The 20,503-nt window shown below is 32.9% G+C and overlaps 1 protein-coding gene across 2 annotated transcripts in view; it reads right to left on the bottom strand.

Annotated features, from left to right (window-relative positions):
* Window positions 1-20,503, bottom strand: part of LOC102807359 (uncharacterized) — a 37,476-nt gene that overhangs the window by 12,821 nt on the left and 4,152 nt on the right. For both annotated transcript variants that reach the window (XM_085491691.1, XM_078009454.2), the window contains exons 3-7: window positions 12,099-12,177; window positions 11,601-11,798; window positions 10,861-11,001; window positions 10,144-10,279; window positions 914-1,005 (exon numbers count right to left, since the gene is read on the bottom strand). In XM_085491691.1, the coding sequence (XP_085347817.1) occupies window positions 914-1,005; window positions 10,144-10,279; window positions 10,861-11,001; window positions 11,601-11,798; window positions 12,099-12,177 (646 nt within the window). The remainder of the gene's footprint in view (window positions 1-913; window positions 1,006-10,143; window positions 10,280-10,860; window positions 11,002-11,600; window positions 11,799-12,098; window positions 12,178-20,503) is intronic.

Here is a 20,503-nt window from a genome sequence, read left to right as displayed (position 1 = left end):
AGCTGATGGTTTTTAAGATGAAGCTGAAAATGTAAAGTTGATGCTGATGGAGGACGACGAATATTGACAAACAACAACAGTAATGTGACCAGCACCGCTCTGTTGACTGACTCAACAGTGGGCTACTAAAGAATTTATTACACCACAACCCTGTGAAAATACCAAATATTTCACAATATCACAGGGTCATTTCGTGACAATAACCTCTAATTACTACAACAATGGTAGGGATAACTAAAAGGGCAACAGACTTGATATAGGAGACAATTTGTGAATAGTGATAAAAGAGCAAAAGGTTATCACAAAATTGCAAACCTCTATATTAGTTCAGTTTGCATTTTTACATACCTTTGTGTACATTTCCACTTTGTATGTTGCCTGTTTTTTTGGGATCATATGTCCAATGTTTTAATCATTTGAGTGCCAGATATTTTTACTTGCCCAAAATTCAGTGCAAATATTTTCCTATTTTGTAATATTGTCAGTAAATTTCATAATCATTTTAGAACATACAAAAAGTAACAGATATTAATTATAGTTCTTAATCAAAGAGTTTGTCAATTTTTATCAACATTTCATGTGGGTAAGATCAGACTATACAAAATAATATGGTGCTCAGTTCGCTCTCTAGTTTGTTTTTGTTTTCTGTAGTGCAATTTTGATGCACCCATACTGAAAGTACCCCCCCTCATTTCGAACAACTTATGTTATACATGTATGTGCTTATGTTATTATCCACAGCCACTAAAACACTAAAGTGATTTACAAAATATTTACATTTCTATGTTTTTTAATGTCATCATATTCATATCAGGTAAGACAAAACTCACAGATAAGTGTAAATATTTGGTGGTAATTATGACACTATTTGATAAGAAATGCATGGAATACTATAAAATGCTTTATCACTTACCACTTCACTGTCAATAAATATTGTGAGCATACTATGGCTACGACTGGAATGTTCATTGATGTTATTGCTACCAGTCTGACGATAACTCAAACCTACAGAAACCAACATAAACAAGTAATTATTAAAATATGTAGAGATACCAGAGTATGCTTCTGTGTGAATTAAATTACTTGCCACTGTCAGTAAACATTCAATGTATTTTACTAGTACATGCTGTATACATTGCATACATATTGAACACAAAATAGTGTGACAACTGTGTACATAGGTATATAGGTACATAGGTATCTTGGGGTAATATACAGAATAATTAAATTTGGGGCTATAATCATGCATATCAAATAGCTAATTTGCATATTAATTTTCTCATTTCAGCCTTTTTTAAGCAAAATCAAAACAGTTTTTGATTAAATTTGCTCTATATTGGTGTTGAACACCTGCTGGCTGATGAGCTTAACCTCTAATGCCATTGGTCTTTCACCGACTGTAGGGAATTTTCATTTCATAGATATGTTTTTATTAAACAACGATTGTATATTTCGTATTCACACAGGAGCTTTGCAGAGTTTCATTTTTTTAATAATTCAGCAATTGAGAATGTCACAGCCCTTCTATACTTGTACTTTTAATCTATGACAAATGAAATGTCAGCTTATATTTCATGCACCAGTTCTATGGAATAATGCATGTATTAGCAAAATGTGAAATGGCTACTTTGACAACCATCTTGGATTGGATAACAACACAGGTCAATTGATGCGCTAGAAGGTACTTGTCTGTGTTTGGGCCATTTTGGGTAAGTAAAATTGAGAAAAAAAAATGATCAAAAATACTAATTTTCTGCAGACAAAATGGCTACTAGTCATTGGTTAGGATCTTGACAAAATTCAACTTGTAATATTTTGCATGCATTACAAGTTTCTAGTGTCAATAGCATGTAAATTTAAATTTATAAATCATTTTACTGATGCCCTTTGAACACTGTATTGACAACTATTGAGTAACAAACTGAGGTCAAATCTCTCTCTTCACGTCATTACACAATAATACTAAAAAAAATTTATTTGTATTTTCTTTCAATTCACAGGTACAAAAATAAGTAAAAGAAAGAAGAAAATCAAAGAAAGCTTAGAAAGAACTCCCATGTGCTGAGAGTATTGGAGACACATTAAATATAATTTGAAATTACTTAGCTGAAAACTAATTATGCAAATCAGAAAATTAATATGAACAGATTTGATTGTAAAACTAATGAGGTCTGCGCAATGTAACAAAAACTTTATGTACCAAGTTTAATTGAAATGTGATTAGAACCAAAAAATTATGAATTATTATGCTAATTAGGGAAATAATATGAACAGAGTTTTACCCCAAACTAATTAGGTTTGTACATTGTCCTAGAGCATCTTTGTACTAAGTTTCATTAAAATGGAAATTAGTACTTTAGATATCAGTGTGAAAGCTTAAAATTGGTTAATTATGCAAATTGGGTAATTAATATGTACAGATTTTAACCCACAATTATCCAGGTCTGTCTATTGTCCTACAGCATCCATGTATAAACATTCATTGATATGTGATGATTAGTACCTGAGATATCAGTGTGAAAGTTGGAAATTGGTTAATTATGCAAATTAGGTGATTAATATGTGCAAATATTTACCAAAAAACTAATTGGGTCTCTGCATAATTCTAGATTCATTGAAATGTGATGATTAGTACATTAGATATCAGTAGAAAAGCTGAAAATTAATTATGCAAATTAGGTAATTAATATGCACAATTATTTACCCTGAAACTAATCAGGTCTCTGCATAGTCCTAAAGGATCTATGTACCAAGTTTCATTGAAATGCGATGATTAGTACTTGAGATACCCGTGGAAAAGCTGAAAATTAACTAATTATGCAAATTAGGTGATTAATATGCACAAATATTTATCCGAAACAATCAATCTCTGCATAGTCCTTGAGTATGTAAGTACCAAGTTTCATTGAAATGTAATGCTCACTACTTATATCAAAAGCTGAAAATTAATTAATTATGCAAATTAGGTAATAATATGTACTGATATTACCATAAAAACTATCAGGTCTGTGCAGTGTCATATGACATCTATGAACCAAGTTTCATTGAAATGTGATGATTAGTACTTGAGATATCAGTGGAAAAACCGAAAATTGACTAATCATTATGCAAATTAGGTAATTAGTATCCACGGATTATTACCAAAAACTAATCAAAACCTAGCAGTAGTTCAGAGCATCTATGTACCAAGTTTCATCAAAATCCAGTGAGTGGTTGTTTAGATATCAGTGGAACAGTCATGGAACCACTAAAAAATAGCTAATTATCATGCAAATTAGGTAATTAATATGCACGGATTTTTACCAAAAACTAATCAAATCTGCACATATGTTCAGAGCATCTATGTACCAAGTTTCATCAAAATCCAATGAGTGGTTCTTTAGATATCAGTGGAACAGTCATAGAACAGCTAAAAATTAGCAAATTATCATGCAAATTAGGTAATTAACGAGCATGGATTTTTACCAAAACCTAATCAAATCTGCGCAATGACCAAGAGCATCTATGCACCAAGTTTCATCAAAAACCGATGTATGGTTCTTGAGATAGCAGTGGAACAGTCGGACACACATACACACATACACACACACACACACACACATACAGACACACTAAATGCAAAGACTCCCATTTTGTGCTTCGCACATGGGAGTCAAAAACATATAAGAAAAGAAAATAACTAATTTTTTGAGTGTGTGACAAATACAAATTGGATAGCTGAGCAATGTATACAAATAATAGTTCAGATTTTAGGTGATCCAGAACATAAAGACTATGAAAGAAATACAAACAAGCAGTATCTATGTACCACATTTCAATCCATTTGAGAAAACTGTTGTTCAGATATGGAATAAGCACTGAGAATATGTCACATCCTGTGCTACTTTCTTTTTGTATATGACAAATAAACAGCACAGCATTTACCTGCTTACATGCAGTGTTTTCTCCAGCTTTGTATTTATGAGGGGGATTGTCGCCCCTTCAAATCAAGCTAGTTGGCACGTCACAGTCAATACATGCACGAGCCATCATTAAAATAATTCAATGGGCAGTGAGGAAAGGGGCGATTTTCGCCCTTGGAGTATTTTCTTGAGGGCGCACAAAATGTAGTAGGTGGGGAATCGCGCGTCCTAGAGTAAACACTGTACATGTTGTTGTACCAGCCAGTGCAAGTTCTACACAGTCTATATATGGTATGTAATACTGTCAGAATATGCAGTATATTGTACAGTAAGTAATATCAACAACACAATTGTCTGTGCGCCAAGTTCACTCACACACCACGATGACACAATTCTATCTATTAAATATCCACATACATACTCACATCATAGTCAGCATAAGTACTCCACATTAACCACAGTGTAAATTCCAAATTAAAAGTCTATATATTCCATGGAAGACACAGTATGTTATACTGTACGTGCATGCAGTATATACACCCCATGGACTAGATATTAGCAATATTTACTTGTTGACTTTTGAACCACGACAGACAAGCTGTGACATGTATAAAACAATATACTTGATATGGACTGTGGCCCAATGTGCAAATATTGATCAACAATATTGCAGACACGTTCACAAGACTGCATAGGAATAGAAATATGCATGTCCAGAGGGACATTGAGAAGGAAAAGCTACGTAGTCAATGATGTTGTAACTCAACAACGGAGTTGCTCAGGAATTTATTATTGATTATTTATATGACAATAACAAAAATCTTATTAATGTGTGAGCTATAACACCGACTATAACAATGATAATATACTGCTGGATTTACAACTGATAGGATATCATACTATACCATAATTGCTTATTTTTGACACTTTTAATTAAATTTGACACATGCACATCACCTAGCTAAAAAAAAACATAGCAAAACTGATATCTTTTTAACTGCCATTAACCTCTAATGCAGTTGATGAGATTTGTAGTATGTACCCCACAAATTACATAGCCCCTGTCAGTTGTCATTTTTGGTACTGTTAAATACTTCATTTAAGCTGGAATTAATTTAATTTTTTGTTACAAGATGGTTCTTGAAATAAAAACTATTATTATTTGCTGAAAATACTTTTTGGATGTTTTGTATGGAATTTATTTTCACTGATTTTTGATGAGTTGAATGTAAAATATAGGAAAAAAGAAATATTAGTTGAATTTTATTTTCAATGAATCTTCTCATCAGCTGATGCATTATATAACTTCACATCAACTTGACCCGACCTGACCAGGAAAAGCTTAAAAATCAGGGGTTACTTTGCAGCAAAGAGTCAGTGAGCAAAAGTTAGATAGAGGTGGTAATTTTTTCACATCACTCGACCTTGGCAATTTTTAAAAATACTTTTGACCATCCTGAAGTAAAGTTTTACAGCATGCGATAATTGGAAATTTAAAATTAATATACATTGTACGAGTATTGTTGGTGTTCTCAAAAACAGAATTTTTATAGCATACTGATGACAATACAGTATTTATTTATAATTGACTAGGGAGTATGAATAAAACACACAAGGCTAGGTGGTACAGCTCTTCAAACAGGTGGTTTGAAGTAGCCACATTGCTTGATCTCAATCTTATCACAATATACTAAAATACAACTTAATATAAATTTGTTGTGAGCTTTATAAACATGGTGAACAGATTGCGATAGACAATGATAATATTCTACTGCACATACACATGTCTTAGGTTACCTAGATAGCCTAGTGGTATATATATCCGGACGACGCAAATAACAACAGGAATTTATTGCTGACAATGAAGGAAGTTTAAGTTGACAGTATCTATTTCGTGGCAAAAATTAAAAGCCACAGTTCGATACGAGTCACATGCAATGAGTATCCAATAGCAGTGTTTGTTTACATGAAATATGAAGGCACACGACATGGTGACGACAATTGCCTTGCATTCATACAGATGTCGCCAGTGTTTCAGGCTTTAAAGATTTATAAAGTGAAAGCGATAATTTATGGAATCTATATTCTACATATTTCAAACTGACATGTTTTAAAGTCATTATGATATAACTTGAATCTATATTCTGTATATTATTTTCACAGAACACTTTTGAATCAAATAAATATTGGCGAATTATAGTATATTAATTGTGTATTTTTTTATTTTTAGTTTTTTAGTTTGATCAATCAATGAATACAATTTACACTCTTCCAACACAAGAGCTTCTTTTAAGCTTTTTCCTGTGATTAGTTAAGTCCAAAAAGTAAAACTTGACATACCCATACTCGTTTTTCAACATTTTGAGCAATTTCAAATGGCTGTCAGAAATGACTCAATGCAATGAAATAATTGAAGTCATTGGTTTCATGGAAACAAGTTTAGCTACCTGCTATGCTTTATTTTTCAGATATTTGACGAAACCAGTTTCGCCAAGGAAAATGTCAAGAAATTTATTTTTTGGATAATTTTTACTTTTTAATTTTATGAAGTTATCTGTATAAAATTTTTTGAATTTTTGGTTCTCGTTTGTTATCTGTATGACATTTTTTGGTATTTTTGGTTCTGATTTGTTAGGGATGCGTGGCTTCTAATACAGATTTTTTGGTATATGTACACTTGCTGTAAGTAACCAGAATAATAGTAAGCAGTATGTACATGTACAAATATAGGTTGTAGCACTGTGACGTCATATGTTATATTTGTCTACCAGGATGTGAATGGTAGGATGTGAACAACCAGGATGTGAATAAATGTCACTCACTGATCAGCACTAGTTTGTGATTTGCTATGACAATACATGTATTGTCAATAAAGTGTTTATTATCATATATATGTATTTAATCAATTGAGTGACAAATTTTCTGTCCCGATAAAACTAGGGTCAATCTTAATTTTCAACCTAATAAAATGTGACATTGCTTCTAGTCTTTGATTGAAAAAATTTGAAATGTTGTCAACATTTTATGTGGAAAATACCACTATTTTGTAGATAGTGCCTGAGGTTGACTTTGGACTTGAACGGTTAAATACCAGTACAACAGCAGGGAGTTATTTCAAGTGCAAATGATCAATTCTTCCCAATGTGTTACTGTGCATGAGCACAAAACGTAAACTAGTGCAACTGTTTATACTGAAATATTTGAATCTGCCCGCAGTTTGCAAAAGACAAGTGGAGGCTATCCAGCAGAAACCTGTACAAATATTTAAGAAAAAAACATTGAAATCTGTCCCTCTTATCAATCTACTAAGGAGTGCGTATAAAATAAACCTGAAGTTTAATGACTGAATGACAGTCGTTAAGTGACTCTAAAACCTGTCAAAAGTTGATAAACAGTTACACATCATGTTTAGCCCACAGTTAGACATCGAGAGGGTAAACAACTGAACCATGTACACAATAAATGCAAATATAGTTAACTAAATACAGTTAACACCAGTAACTAAAAGACACAGAATCAAGACTCGGCTGAGCTTCCCACTCCAATCAATTGTAACAATTTGTGTATTTGCATAGCAAAACGATAGGTGTGTATGTATGCAGTGATTTCTTTCAGTGCTTGGTGTATATAGTGGTATGTACGTCACAGCTATTCATCTATGCCTTTTTATATACATTGTATTAAGTTAAGCATAGTATACATGGTCTTCTATTACACTAATAGTAAGATAGAGTTCAATATCTGTTACACAGTGTCATGTATTACATTTCCACACACACGCTATTGAAATGTGTAGATTAAAATGGTTTGAATACTGCATATAGTGTTTCATTTTTGCAGTTATTAATTAACGAGTTGATACTATGAAAATTGAATTTTTGCAAAAAATCACTGTGGCTCATTGCAACAAATTTTATGGTTCCCATTGACTCGTAAAATCTGCGCAATTGAAGCACTTTACACATTAGCCCCACTTAATTCACCGCATTGTGAGAACATAAAGTGAAGTACATAACTGCATGCAACTTATAAAACCCATTTTGTGGAATGCAGTTTCTCATTGAAAAGAAATGAAGTAAGCCTACTTCTAAGTGAAGCTTTATAACAGTCTGGCTGCATGCTAAAGATAGAAACACTACAAATACTGTATTTACTCTATTAGAAGTGCATCTTTAAATTGTTTTTTATAGAGAGAATAATATAGTATCTCAGATCACAAGGTGCTTTTGAGCACAGTTAGGAAATGCGTTTGTCACAAAGTGTGAATCATCGGTTGCTGCTGTACAATGCGTGTTTCACTTTTTCTTTAGAGATGATGACTTTATAGTACTGTTGGGTTTGTATGCAGACGTCAGGCCATACTCTCAGTTATGAGTATCTCAGGATTTTTTTTGTATATTACGCATAATATTCCAGGAGAAGCTAGATCATCAAATTTCATTTACTTCTGAATCTAGGTAAGTTTTTTTGTTTATGTCTACTTGTCTTACACCCTAGAAAATCAATGTTCATTTTGAGCTTGTGTTTTACTTGATCGACACAATGTTAATGATGGTGGGCGTTGTAACTTTTGGAACCTTTTACACTTTCCTCTTAGCCACTCTTAACTTATTCATGCAAAAATAATCAAAGTATATTGGCCAACAACTCAGGTAATTACGCTTATATGGGTGTAGAATTGTCATGAAATCCATTCATGTTTCAACTGTATTGTTTTAACTGAAAGAGACAAAATGGCGTCCCATTTAGTTACGATGTGTTTCATAGACGATATTTGTTTTCAATAATGCTGTCAGAAATTTTAGCTTAAACCTATAATACAATCGTAGATTGAGGTTTTTTATGTTTTCGTTTCTATGTTTGTGGTTTTGTGATCATTTTAACATGGTTTTAAAACCATATTGTGTAGAGAGACTGTGTTTTAAAGGACGATAGGTACTGGTAACTAAAGTAATTATTTAAAGCCTAATCAAAGAAACCTTAGAAAGAAATCAGTATGCTAAGGGTATTGGAGGCATATGAAGTAGGAATTATAAAATATTAAAAATCAATCTGTTTTTGGTCCAAATTATGAAATGTCAACAAAGTTTATCTGCAGATTCATGAAACAAGGTATCAGCCACCAGAAAAAAAAAAAAAAAATTCCGAGGACATCCTTTGGAACTGACATTTGCGCCATCTAGAAACAGATCTAATTTTTTTTCGGCCTTAAGATTAGCCTATTAAAAAGAAGCCTGTCTGTCTGTTAGTTCTACACTTTGAGAACACCTACGGTATGTACCAGGTTTTATTGAAATCGGATGAGCGTTTTTTAAGATATCAATGAAACATATATACACATACATGTATACACATATATGTATATGTATATCACACCACGCACTAATATTGCCAAAATAATCAAAAATAGAATACAAAGTACTTATTTGTAGCACCATTTAGTTGAACATCAATGTTATACATCTATTAAACTTAAGTGAAACATGAGAATCCTGTGAAAAGTCAGAAAATCATATAATCCCTTTTCAGACAGTATTAGCCTGCTCGGACAATTTTATTCTCAGTTCACCATTTAATCGGGTGATCTGCCTAGGAGGGAAGCAGATCTATGAAACAAACTTTAACAATAATAGTTTTATATTTGCACTTTAGGCAGTGGTTGTTAAGACAGAAAAATTATCAACTGTGAACATGGTGTTTTTGTTCCATGCTTCGAATTCCCTAAGACTTATCTGTTACACTAACAAATAAGACTTTTAATCGAGTTCAAATATATACACATATACCATAATATCGTCGCCAGCCAAGGTTCATTTACTCAGTCATCACCTCACCATTATACCTTGGGAGAAATCTCACTAAAAATCTGCATTTGCTCTGGTGTGTTTTCATGATAAATGGAACACATAGTCAAGTGTTATGATGTGTTTCCATGGAAATTGAATGCAAAGACACGTGTTTGTGTCATTCAAGCTTAGACGTGATATAAGACAGCATGATCTATTGATTCAAATTTGAGTTGCTGATTGATGGATCCAGCTTCTTGGCGCAGGCAATCCAATCATTCAATTTAACAGAGCTCAGATACAATTTTTCCTAACACGATCATGAACAGGTTGATAGAGATGGCCATGGATGGTCAGCTTCAGTGAAATAGTGTAAATCTGATGATGGTACCATAATTAGCTGAACTAGTGGGGAGTAAATTAAGTGAAAACAATTTTGAAACTGTATATCCTACCTTCTTCCAATACTGCTAGCATATCATCTATCGTCTCACATTCCACAAGGAATAAATTTTCTACATAAAATCCTTTAGTTTTGGACCACCTTACAAGTAAATTGTCTCGTTGGGACGGATTTAACAAGTCTTTGACCTACAATCAGATACAGCACAGATTAGGTAGCACTCAATTATGAGGCTTTTTTAGGGGATGTATTTTTAATCATAAAGCCATTGGTTGATGTGTGCAAAAATATTAAAATTGAAATCTTTGTTTCGGACCTCAAAATCAGTTTACACCAGAGACCTATACTGGAAATACTGATAAAATATTTATGACAAGTCAGAGATGTGATGTGGGCAAATTACGTAAAAGTCTTGATTTTGTAGGTGTATTTTGTAGGTGACATAAACTATGCAATTTAAGTTTGAGGCGTTGTATAAAGTAAGAAAGAAAAATAATTTCCATTGCCAGCCATGTGTTTTGGGTCACGTTTTTTTTAGAAAATTTACATGGTGAGAGTGGAGGATATTATTTGTATTATATTATCAGTGATCATGCAGATTAAATCTCTCGGGAGCAACAGTCGAATGAATCTATTAAACTGTAAAAACTGCAGCAAACGGTTAACACATTGAACAGGCCTAATTTCATACACTGACAACAGTCACTGCTAAGGTACAGTATAATTTATAGAAGATTCATGATTTTGTAGCTCTCAAAATAATTCTCACCTGTTCATTGTAAATTTCTAAATAGGAAGCACTTAAAGTATAAGTAATACCAGCTTTATCCGTATTCTTCTGAAGGTTCATAAATAAATACTCAAATGATCTTTGGATCATTCCATACAATTCAGGGTTTGGATTTTCATTCTGTGAAGACAAATTAAAAACATATCAGAATACGATACAGTTCATATTTACCTAAAAGTAGTCTGAAATGCAAAACCACAGTCCCTGTGATAGAGGGACTGTGGCAAAACTAACAGTTGTTAAACTGCCAGGGTGGTGAAATATCATCATGTCAACAAGAAAAATATCCAATAATTTGGCTTTAAAATCACAGTAATATAGACTTAGTTTCAGAAACCACGCTTCCAGTAATTAAACCACATGACATAATGATGAAGGTGATGAAGACCACAAGGGCAGGCAGAGACATGACATATTCCATCTAGCAACTAGAACATACATGTGCAAAATGTTTGAAAGTTGCATTCACACTTTCTAAATATTCAAAAAATTACATTTTTGCTTTAAAAAAATATTAAATATTAAAAATGGATATCCTGTCCAGACCTTTTCACACATTTCATTTTGACAGTACTGGAGATTCATATTTCCAAAGTGAAAAGCAACAACAAGAAGGCAACTACATAATGTAAGGCTCAATAGAAAGTAAAACAGTGATCTCATTTTCACAAGCTGATGGAGTAATAAAACAAGTACATATTTCGTATATAAATTCTTACCAAGTTGAATGGACCAGTTATAGTATATGTTTTCCCTGAACCAGTTTGTCCATATGCAAATGCAGTACTGGCATATCCATCAATAGACATTTCAATCAGTTGTTTTATGCCACAATTGTCAAAAACATCTTGTTGACTTGCGCTGAGTTCAAACACAGCATTGAATGTGAATGACTTCTTTTTTCCAGGCTGATCAATCTATTAAATAAACACAAAACAATGACATACAATGACTACTACTTATCCTACCTAATATATGGTTCTTTTAGCTGCAATACTTTCTTTGATGAATGATGATGTTCACAAATTATGTTTGACATTAATATGACTATATAGGCACATAAAACATTGTTTTCAATGGCTTTTATTTTGACTGAGTAACAATGTATCTGAAATTGAAACCATTCAGTTTTTCATCATTTTCAATTAAAGTGAACAAATGTAAGAGAATTAGGTGGTGCATGTTACATTATTCTGAGGTAAAGCTGTAATGCTTACCACAACATTATTGTTACCAGGCAATTCAATAGCCATACTGTCATGCCGTGTTATTTCACCATCGTTCAATGGTCTTACCCTGCAATACAAACATATTTATTCCTGTTAACTACTGACAACTTTGACAACTTCTGTGAACTGATGATAACAACTGTTAACTGATGACAACTTGGAGAGTACGACTATATTATATGAGGCCCTGACTCTCTCATTAATTAACAAACCATTTTGGGTTGCCAAGGATTCCTAACCATTTTGGGTTTGAGAATTCTTACCAGAACAAGGCCCCAAAATAGACTGTTAATTTATGATAGCGGCTGCCGAGCTGGAGTACACATGCTGTGTATGTAGAATAATAATACGGTGTACTGTAAAATGACTAATTTTCACTGCGTTTAAATTTCGCTGATTTACCATTCGGGCATATTCAATGGGTTTTAAATTCATGGTTTTATCATTTAGATAATGTGTTCTATGCTAAATTTTACATATTCACTGGGTTTTAATTTAGCGCAATTTCCAGTCAGCGAAATAAGCTAAATTAAAACCCAGTGAATAATTAACCCCTTTACAGTAATAAACAACCACAATGCTTGATACTACGTTATAGTATCCCAGTAATAATGCCCATTTAACTCTTTCGTCAATCATCCCAACTACCAAGGGAGCATACAACCCCAGCTGCCATATACAGGTGCACATGGGTTATGTGCCAAACCTTCCATAACAGCCAGGTTTCCATTTATTTCCTGGTAGGGGGAGAAAGGAGTAAAGTAGGATGCAACACCATGATATAAATATAGCCAAGACTCAACTCACAACCATGTGATTGTCAGTCCAGAGTGACAACCATTTTGCCTCCATGAAGATCAATGGGCCAATAGCCTGTAGATATCAAACCTGATAAGTTTATGATGTATCATAGTGAATTACGTGTTGCATTCCATCACAAATCATTTGCTTAGCTCATTTAGAGTAACTAAATTGGGGACATTTTTCAATTTGGATATTTTCAGTTCAAATCCAGGATGTTGATGCTCATAATCATGCCACATTTTTAAAGTGAGTGGAAGTTGTACTCTCTACTTGGATCATGCAAGAACAAATTAGTTCTGAAAAACAGTTTGTTTATTAGTAAATTAGTTATATAGATATAACAAGCCATGCATGGCACAGTCCCTGTTAGTTAAATTTAAGATATATAGTTTTGTTTATAGTATTATAGCTAGAATATAAACATTTCAGGAATACAATTATGATGATTGTTTAACATTAAAATGATTGACATTTGTATTTGATCCTCAAACGAGTACTTGCAATTGTCCATATTGAGAGATATTGCTCTGGAACAGCATTAATTAAAACAAAATCAGCCATTTTGAATACATGTATATATCTACAACATGATGTATAATGAATATATAAAATCAGTCAAAGCATGTCACAGTTATTGAATCCAATCTGAAAAATAAAATGGACGTGCATCAGGAACTTGTAATGACTAATGTATGTACCAAGTTTGAACAAAATCCATGCATAAATACCAGAAATGCTTGATGTTTGATGATTTTTTAAGCACAAAAATGGCCACCAGTCGGCTATTTTTAATAGGATCGTCAAACCAATATATCTGTATATCTATGACATGATGTATAACATGATGTATGACATGTTGTATGGCCAGTCGGTCATTTTGAATTTTATCTGAAAAACAAAATAATGTGCATCAAGGTCCTATAATGTCCAATGTATATACCAAGTTTAAATAAAATCCATCTGTAAACAGCTGAGAAATGCTTGATTTTGATGATTTTTTAGCACAAAAATGGTGTGCATATGTATAATATTATGTATGATGTATGTGCGAAGTTTGAATGTAATTGGTCCAGGCATGTCTAAGATACAGGTCCAGATGCTCGCACACACACTAACACACACACGCATGCATGGACACATGGATGCACAGAGGTCAATCCATAAGTACCCGTTTTCGGACTATGTCCGAACGGGGACTAATAATCACCCCAAAGGTGAGTATGCCTTTGTATGTTACCTGATCAAAAGTGGCTGTTTATTCCTGTTAACGTACAAGTATGAGTATGGTAACGAAGTTAAACTGCAAAGAGTATTTTCTTAGTAAATGCTAACAAAAAAAGAGAGCAAATGCTAGAAACTGCTGTTAACTACCGACAATTATTACTGTGAACTATTGGCAACTGGTTAACTAGCATTGAAAACTGTTGTTAACAACTGATAACTATTGATAGCTGCTGTTAAATATAATTGACAATTGTTATTGTGCACTAATTACAACTACTATTGAATTACATTGGCAACAGATGTTAACTACTAACTGCTGTTAACTACTGATAACTGTTACTGTGAACCATTAAAAACTCTCGCTATAACTATAATTGACAAAACGACCGACATATAGATGTGTCTCAGTAAGCCAAGAGGTGATAATCACACTTTAAAAAGTCATAATTTACTAATGAGATATGTATTAGACTAAGATTTTTTATAGTTATATATGGTAAAATCATTTGTTCCTCATTTAGGAATAATCCTTGATCTCTTAGGTTTTCAAATTTTTGCATTTCTGGAAAACACCGCCCTCTATGGTTGCACTTTGTTATTTGTCAGAGCTTATGTATGGAGTGGAAGAAGTTGTTTTTAGTGTTGCAAATATCGCTGTAATGTAATACTTTTGTTTGGGTTTTCAAACTATAACTCGATTCAGTCAGGCTGATGAAACACGTGTTTCATTTGGCCTTTGGGAGTCGCAAGCAAAGTTACATTTGTCTGGAATGTGCATTTATAGCTTATGCAAAATTCATGTTTGAGTTTGAAAACTGCTCACAGCAAATCAAGAACCATTAATTCTGCTATCAAATAAAAAAGCTCGGAGCTAAGCAACTACTTTAAAGAAAATATAATTAATGAAATGCGGACATTGCCAAAAAGTAGGAAAACTAAATCCCTGCCTCTAGGATATCTTTAAAATAATGATTACATGTCAATAACTAGGATGTTGCTATAAACATTGGAAAAATGAGCCACATTAACATATTGAAACTATTGTAATAGACCATATTTCGTTCACTGCGAGATCCAAGGTAAAAACAGGACAAACAAAGGTCATAGCATTGTAGTGGCATCAAAACACTGTGTGTGATTTGACAAACGAGTATACCAGTATACACATAATGGTCAATTTTGATGAAGTAAGGGTATCTCAACTCAACATTCCCCTCTTCAAAAATCAGTATTTCGACTTTGAGCTATAAAAAAGAAAATAAACTAAAAAATAAATCCTTTGATTTTTGCAGCAGACATTTTATTCACGTCTGTACAGACCTAAATCTCACAATGAATGAAAAATCACCTTTTGCAGCGGGGGTATGTGCAAAGAAAAAATCTTAGCGCAGGAGACTAAAGGTAACATTCACAATTTAGCTCTGTACAAAATTGTATTAGAGGGAACCTAGCTAGACCTACATGTTATTGTGTTGAGTTTACTGACCGACTTCAACGAGTAACTTAGAACTGAAATTTGAAAATTCTTTAAAAGGGTAAGGTTATACGTTATATATAGGAAATGGCTGTACATGTACTAATGAAATGAAATCGGTCACAATGAAAGCCATGGAAGTGTTAAATTGAAATCAATTTGAAAATACTTCAGACAGTAAATTAAATTAATCATGCTTCATAACACGATGTAGTGGTAGACAGTAATGGCAACAAGTACAGTGGCTTATTTACAAATAATAATGATTTAATCTTATCAATATTACACCTTGATTGAAGCTGTATGACTATTAAGAGAGCACAGTACAAAAAATACCAGCATATTGGTGACAATGCAACATATGTAAGTACAATTTAAAGCCCTGCACAATGTTGTGATGGATCCATGTTACAATACACTAAACTTGTGAAATACATTTTTTATTTTCATGAAACTTGAGCTTGCGCTATGTTACAACTGTGGTGATTTGAACACTATCCACAACAATGCCAAAAGAGGAAGGTGGCATGATGATGAGCTGCATGTGACAATTGCAATTCGATAGAAGCAAACCAGAAGCTGCATTTATTAAATACAGGATCATTAAAATATTACTCATACATGTGCTAATAGTATTAGAAAATTACAGTATTAAAGTTGCATTCCCACTTCCCACTGATTATTGTGGATTACCATGAAAAAATTATAAAATCGGTTGCTATGGCAACAAATCCTGAAAGATTAAAGCACTGAAGAATGTGGTGTTACCAAATCAAAAATAAATTCATTTGAATCAAAAATTCTGTTGGATGAGAAATCTTATGACCATGCAAAACCTGGAGCCCTTAATTATGATGCTTCCATGAGTATTTTTTTGCTGCTATCAGTTTTTGTAAAATTAAAGCTATGATTGTGAGTGATTACTGATTTACCATACATAACTGTCACTTGTTTAATTTCCTTGTGCAGACTGTTTTGTCGCAACAACTATGATTTCATACCTGTCAGGATATTTCATTTCCAAGATTAATATTTGACGATGATGCCTCATCGCCGCAAGCACACCGTAACAATCTTGCATTTATCCAAAGATGCACTGTGTTGTGAAGAGTATATGGCATAATACACCAACAGCATTTTCAATTAGTAAACAAGATAGGAAATATACTGTATGCTACTACAATTTATATCATACTTAGTCTATTTTTAGGCAAATTATCCACGTTCTACCCACCAAAATGATTTTGTTCATCTACTACTTTGTGAATGATTGTAAGAAAATCAACTATATTGATTAAACATTCTTTTTTCAATCTCAAGTCTCTATTAAATGTATGATTGTGATTCAAATTATTTGTTAAAAGGAAGTCCATTGGGAAAAATACCTACAAAAAACCCTACCTGCCTCCCCAACAGATTTTTTTTCTTTTTTTTGACCTAAGTAGCTTTATGCCTGTTTTTCAAAAGGTACTGACAAAAATAGTAACATACATGTAAGTAAAACTATATAGGAATGTCACCTGATACAGATTTACAAAGGCAAATGTAAAATAACCAAGAACTGATATGGTAGGTAAGGCTCTGGAAAAACTTCTATGTACGTTTACTTGTACCAAAATTCCTATATATGCCCAAGATCTAGATCAGTAATGGTGAAACCGCTTGATTTTGGTAAAGTTATTGATTAACACACAACACTGTACATTAATATGTGACAATCGTAAATATTTGAAAATGTTTGCTTAGTATTGGTTTATGCATCGTTAAAAAAAAAGGTTTGAAGAATTATTACAACAATCATGAGATAGTGTTGGAACACAAAAAGTCTGAGGCTTTATGGTATAGCACAACTAAATGTTGTTGGTATATGTAAACTATTGCTAATTTGAATAAAAACCAACACAACCTGAATGCAATACTGTATATTACTTTATTTTCACTTAAGATTTATTGTCACTTGAACTATGAATCGGTGAAAATAAAATCCAGCGAAAATACCTTTTTTTCCCAATATTTTTTATTCAAATAAACACACAAAACAGCCAAAATGTCTTTTCAGTGCAAATTAATTCCAGCTAAAATAAATCATTTTACAGTATTTTGAAATTGTAATGTATTTCTTATAAATTCATGATAGCAACAGCAAGATTGACTTTTAAAAGATATTTTTTAAAGTGTGTATGGTTTGTGAATTAATTGCCATCATAGCATTATTATTTTGTTGTTGAGTTTTTTCGGATGAGTTTCAATTTTAGTAATCTGTATTAGTTATAGTATATGTAAATTACATGGGCATATAAACAGCATGTGTTATCCGCTTACATTACGTTTTATTTTTTTGTAAAAACTATTGACATTAAAATTTAACCAGCACACATGTACTTTGAACAAAATAAACAGTAGTGAAATAGAAAAATTATTGCATTATCATTTTGGTGAATTTTGAATATAATGGCCATCGAATGACTAGTATTGAGAAATTGCTGAATGTACTACCCAGTAAGCTTGTTCAAGTGGTAACCCCAGCTGTTTTGAATTTCACTCAAACTGGTGCTAAGAAAGTGCATCATGAGGCCATTTGATATTCTGTGTATGAAGCAATTTTATTCAAGCAGGAGCACAATGTTCAGTTTTGGCCGAAATTTTGGTGTAATTTCAGCACTGGCCCCCATTCAGCAATCTTGAATCACATCGTAAAAGAATTGTATGATGTGAAACATTTGAATGTGATCAGTAGTCAGGAATGTCTTAGACATTGGAAAGACAATGCACACACACACACACACACACACACACAAATTAACCTAGAGTTTCTGTTCTGTGCCAGGCTCGTCCAAATGGGACTGAAAACATGTTATAGGTTGGAACTATTTATAATTTTCCAAGTTTTTATTTGATATTCACAGGCAGTAAACATAAATAATTCATAACACTTGGCTCAATCTTAGCTGCACCTGTTCCAATTCACTACAATACTGAAATGCCATTAAGTCTCAAATATTTGTGCTAAGAGTGACAGTGAGAATTATCATAATATGAAAATTAAAACATATAGTTATATTACATAATATTATTAATAATGTATCCAGTATTTTTAATATTTAAAATCGGTAGGAGTGGTGTGGGGACACACGATAACAATAGAACTAAATAGAAGAAAAAATTGAAACTGACAAAAAGACTATAATGCTGTAGTACCTGATGATCAACTTTAGAGAAACAAAACGAAATATGTAGACTAAACTAATATACAGAGCCAAGTACTTCATTGTAACCCAACAACAAAACAAACAACAGTGACAACATGGTTGAAACATTGGGCTAAGAAACAAGTATTGACAAGCCTTGCAGTTTTACATAATGTTACCACATTGCTGCTGAAAGCCTCTACTGATAGCCAAAATGAATGAGGAAAAAATGGCATCAGCAGCCGACGTGTTAAACGGAATTTGAGAGATAGTGTAAAAATAAACAAGTAAGACCTAGTTCATAAAATTAATTTAGTTCAAAACACACAAGGTGAGCTGTTTGTTGTTTTAGAACAAATATACACAAAATGACATTCCATAGTTACTATGATCAAACAGTGCTGTCAACACATGTAATCAGAGGTTAAAGCAATCTAGACACATTAGTTACAAGCAATGCATAATTCAAGCGTTATTCACACATGAAGAATTGTAAAAGTTGAGTACTGCACTCCTTGAGTTCCTATGGTTGATTGCCATTAACAATCAAGGCTTTCCAGAAAATGACAACGCTGGAAATTGTTGCCAACTTTAAACAGTTTTGTCAACAATACTAGTATATTTGAGGTGCAGAATAACTTCAATAGAATTATGTCATTCCCATGCTGATTTATGTACATAGTAGGTCATGTAACCTTCTGGTCAGGTCAAATGTTTCGCCTCAAGCAATAAAAAAAATCACACATACTGTATAAAAAAATCAATACTAGATCTCTCAGTGGAATGCCACTTAAAGTCAAATAGTTCAGGTAATAGTACACAATACTGTGCACACCACATCAAAGTGTAGTGTTGAATTATTGAGGCATGCACTATAATAGGCAGGGTATACATACACAATAACCACCAGTAGAGATCCTACCATAAAAAAACACATGCTTCACTGCACAGAGGGTACAAAAGAGTGGCAGATAAATAATGCTTGAAGACTGTTTAGTTGTGTAATATATTTAGGCAATCTTATTCGCAAGCCGAGTCATTTACAAGTAATTTTAATTAGGCCAGCAACATAAAGTAAATTTTGTTGACACCCATTCAATTTGTGACTATTCATCTAATACGGCAATTGTACTAATGGTACTATGGTGGTCTATTGATTGTAATACATTTTTTTGTTCTCTGTGAGCAGGGGGTGGGTGATAGTTAAATCGAGCTCTCACTCTGGAATTTCACTGTGATCCTAATCTTCCAATAAGGCAGATGGAGAAATGAATTTTTCCCACAGTAGTATTTAACTCCCAATGTGTGAAAACTTGGAGCGGGGTTATTTTACACATAAAGCCAATGAATTCTGAGTCAAGTGGGTTTGTCTAGTTTTTGAAATAAAATCAGAGTTGAAAGACTCAAAAATATAGCTAATTCCAACCACATTAATTATTGGAGAAGTTGACCTAAGTAGAGTACTTTATATGTGTCACTTCCATCCCATCCCATTTCAAAACCAGTTTTCTTTCAACATAGCAAATGTTTATGTGACCTCGCTCCTTGATACAAATTTGGGGGAGGGTCCAATTGTCCTACCTTCATCACATTAACATTATGGCAATTGAGTCAGCTTGATAAAAAGTAACATTTCGGTATAATAGCGTTGCAAAATTATTAATTATAAATATTTATTACAATGCATCGTACTGCTGAAGTTA

This window comes from Saccoglossus kowalevskii, chromosome 16, assembly GCF_978046115.1.
Source record: "Saccoglossus kowalevskii chromosome 16, keSacKowa6.1, whole genome shotgun sequence".
Taxonomy (NCBI): domain Eukaryota; kingdom Metazoa; phylum Hemichordata; class Enteropneusta; family Harrimaniidae; genus Saccoglossus; species Saccoglossus kowalevskii.
This window is presented reverse-complemented; position numbering and strand designations above follow the sequence as displayed.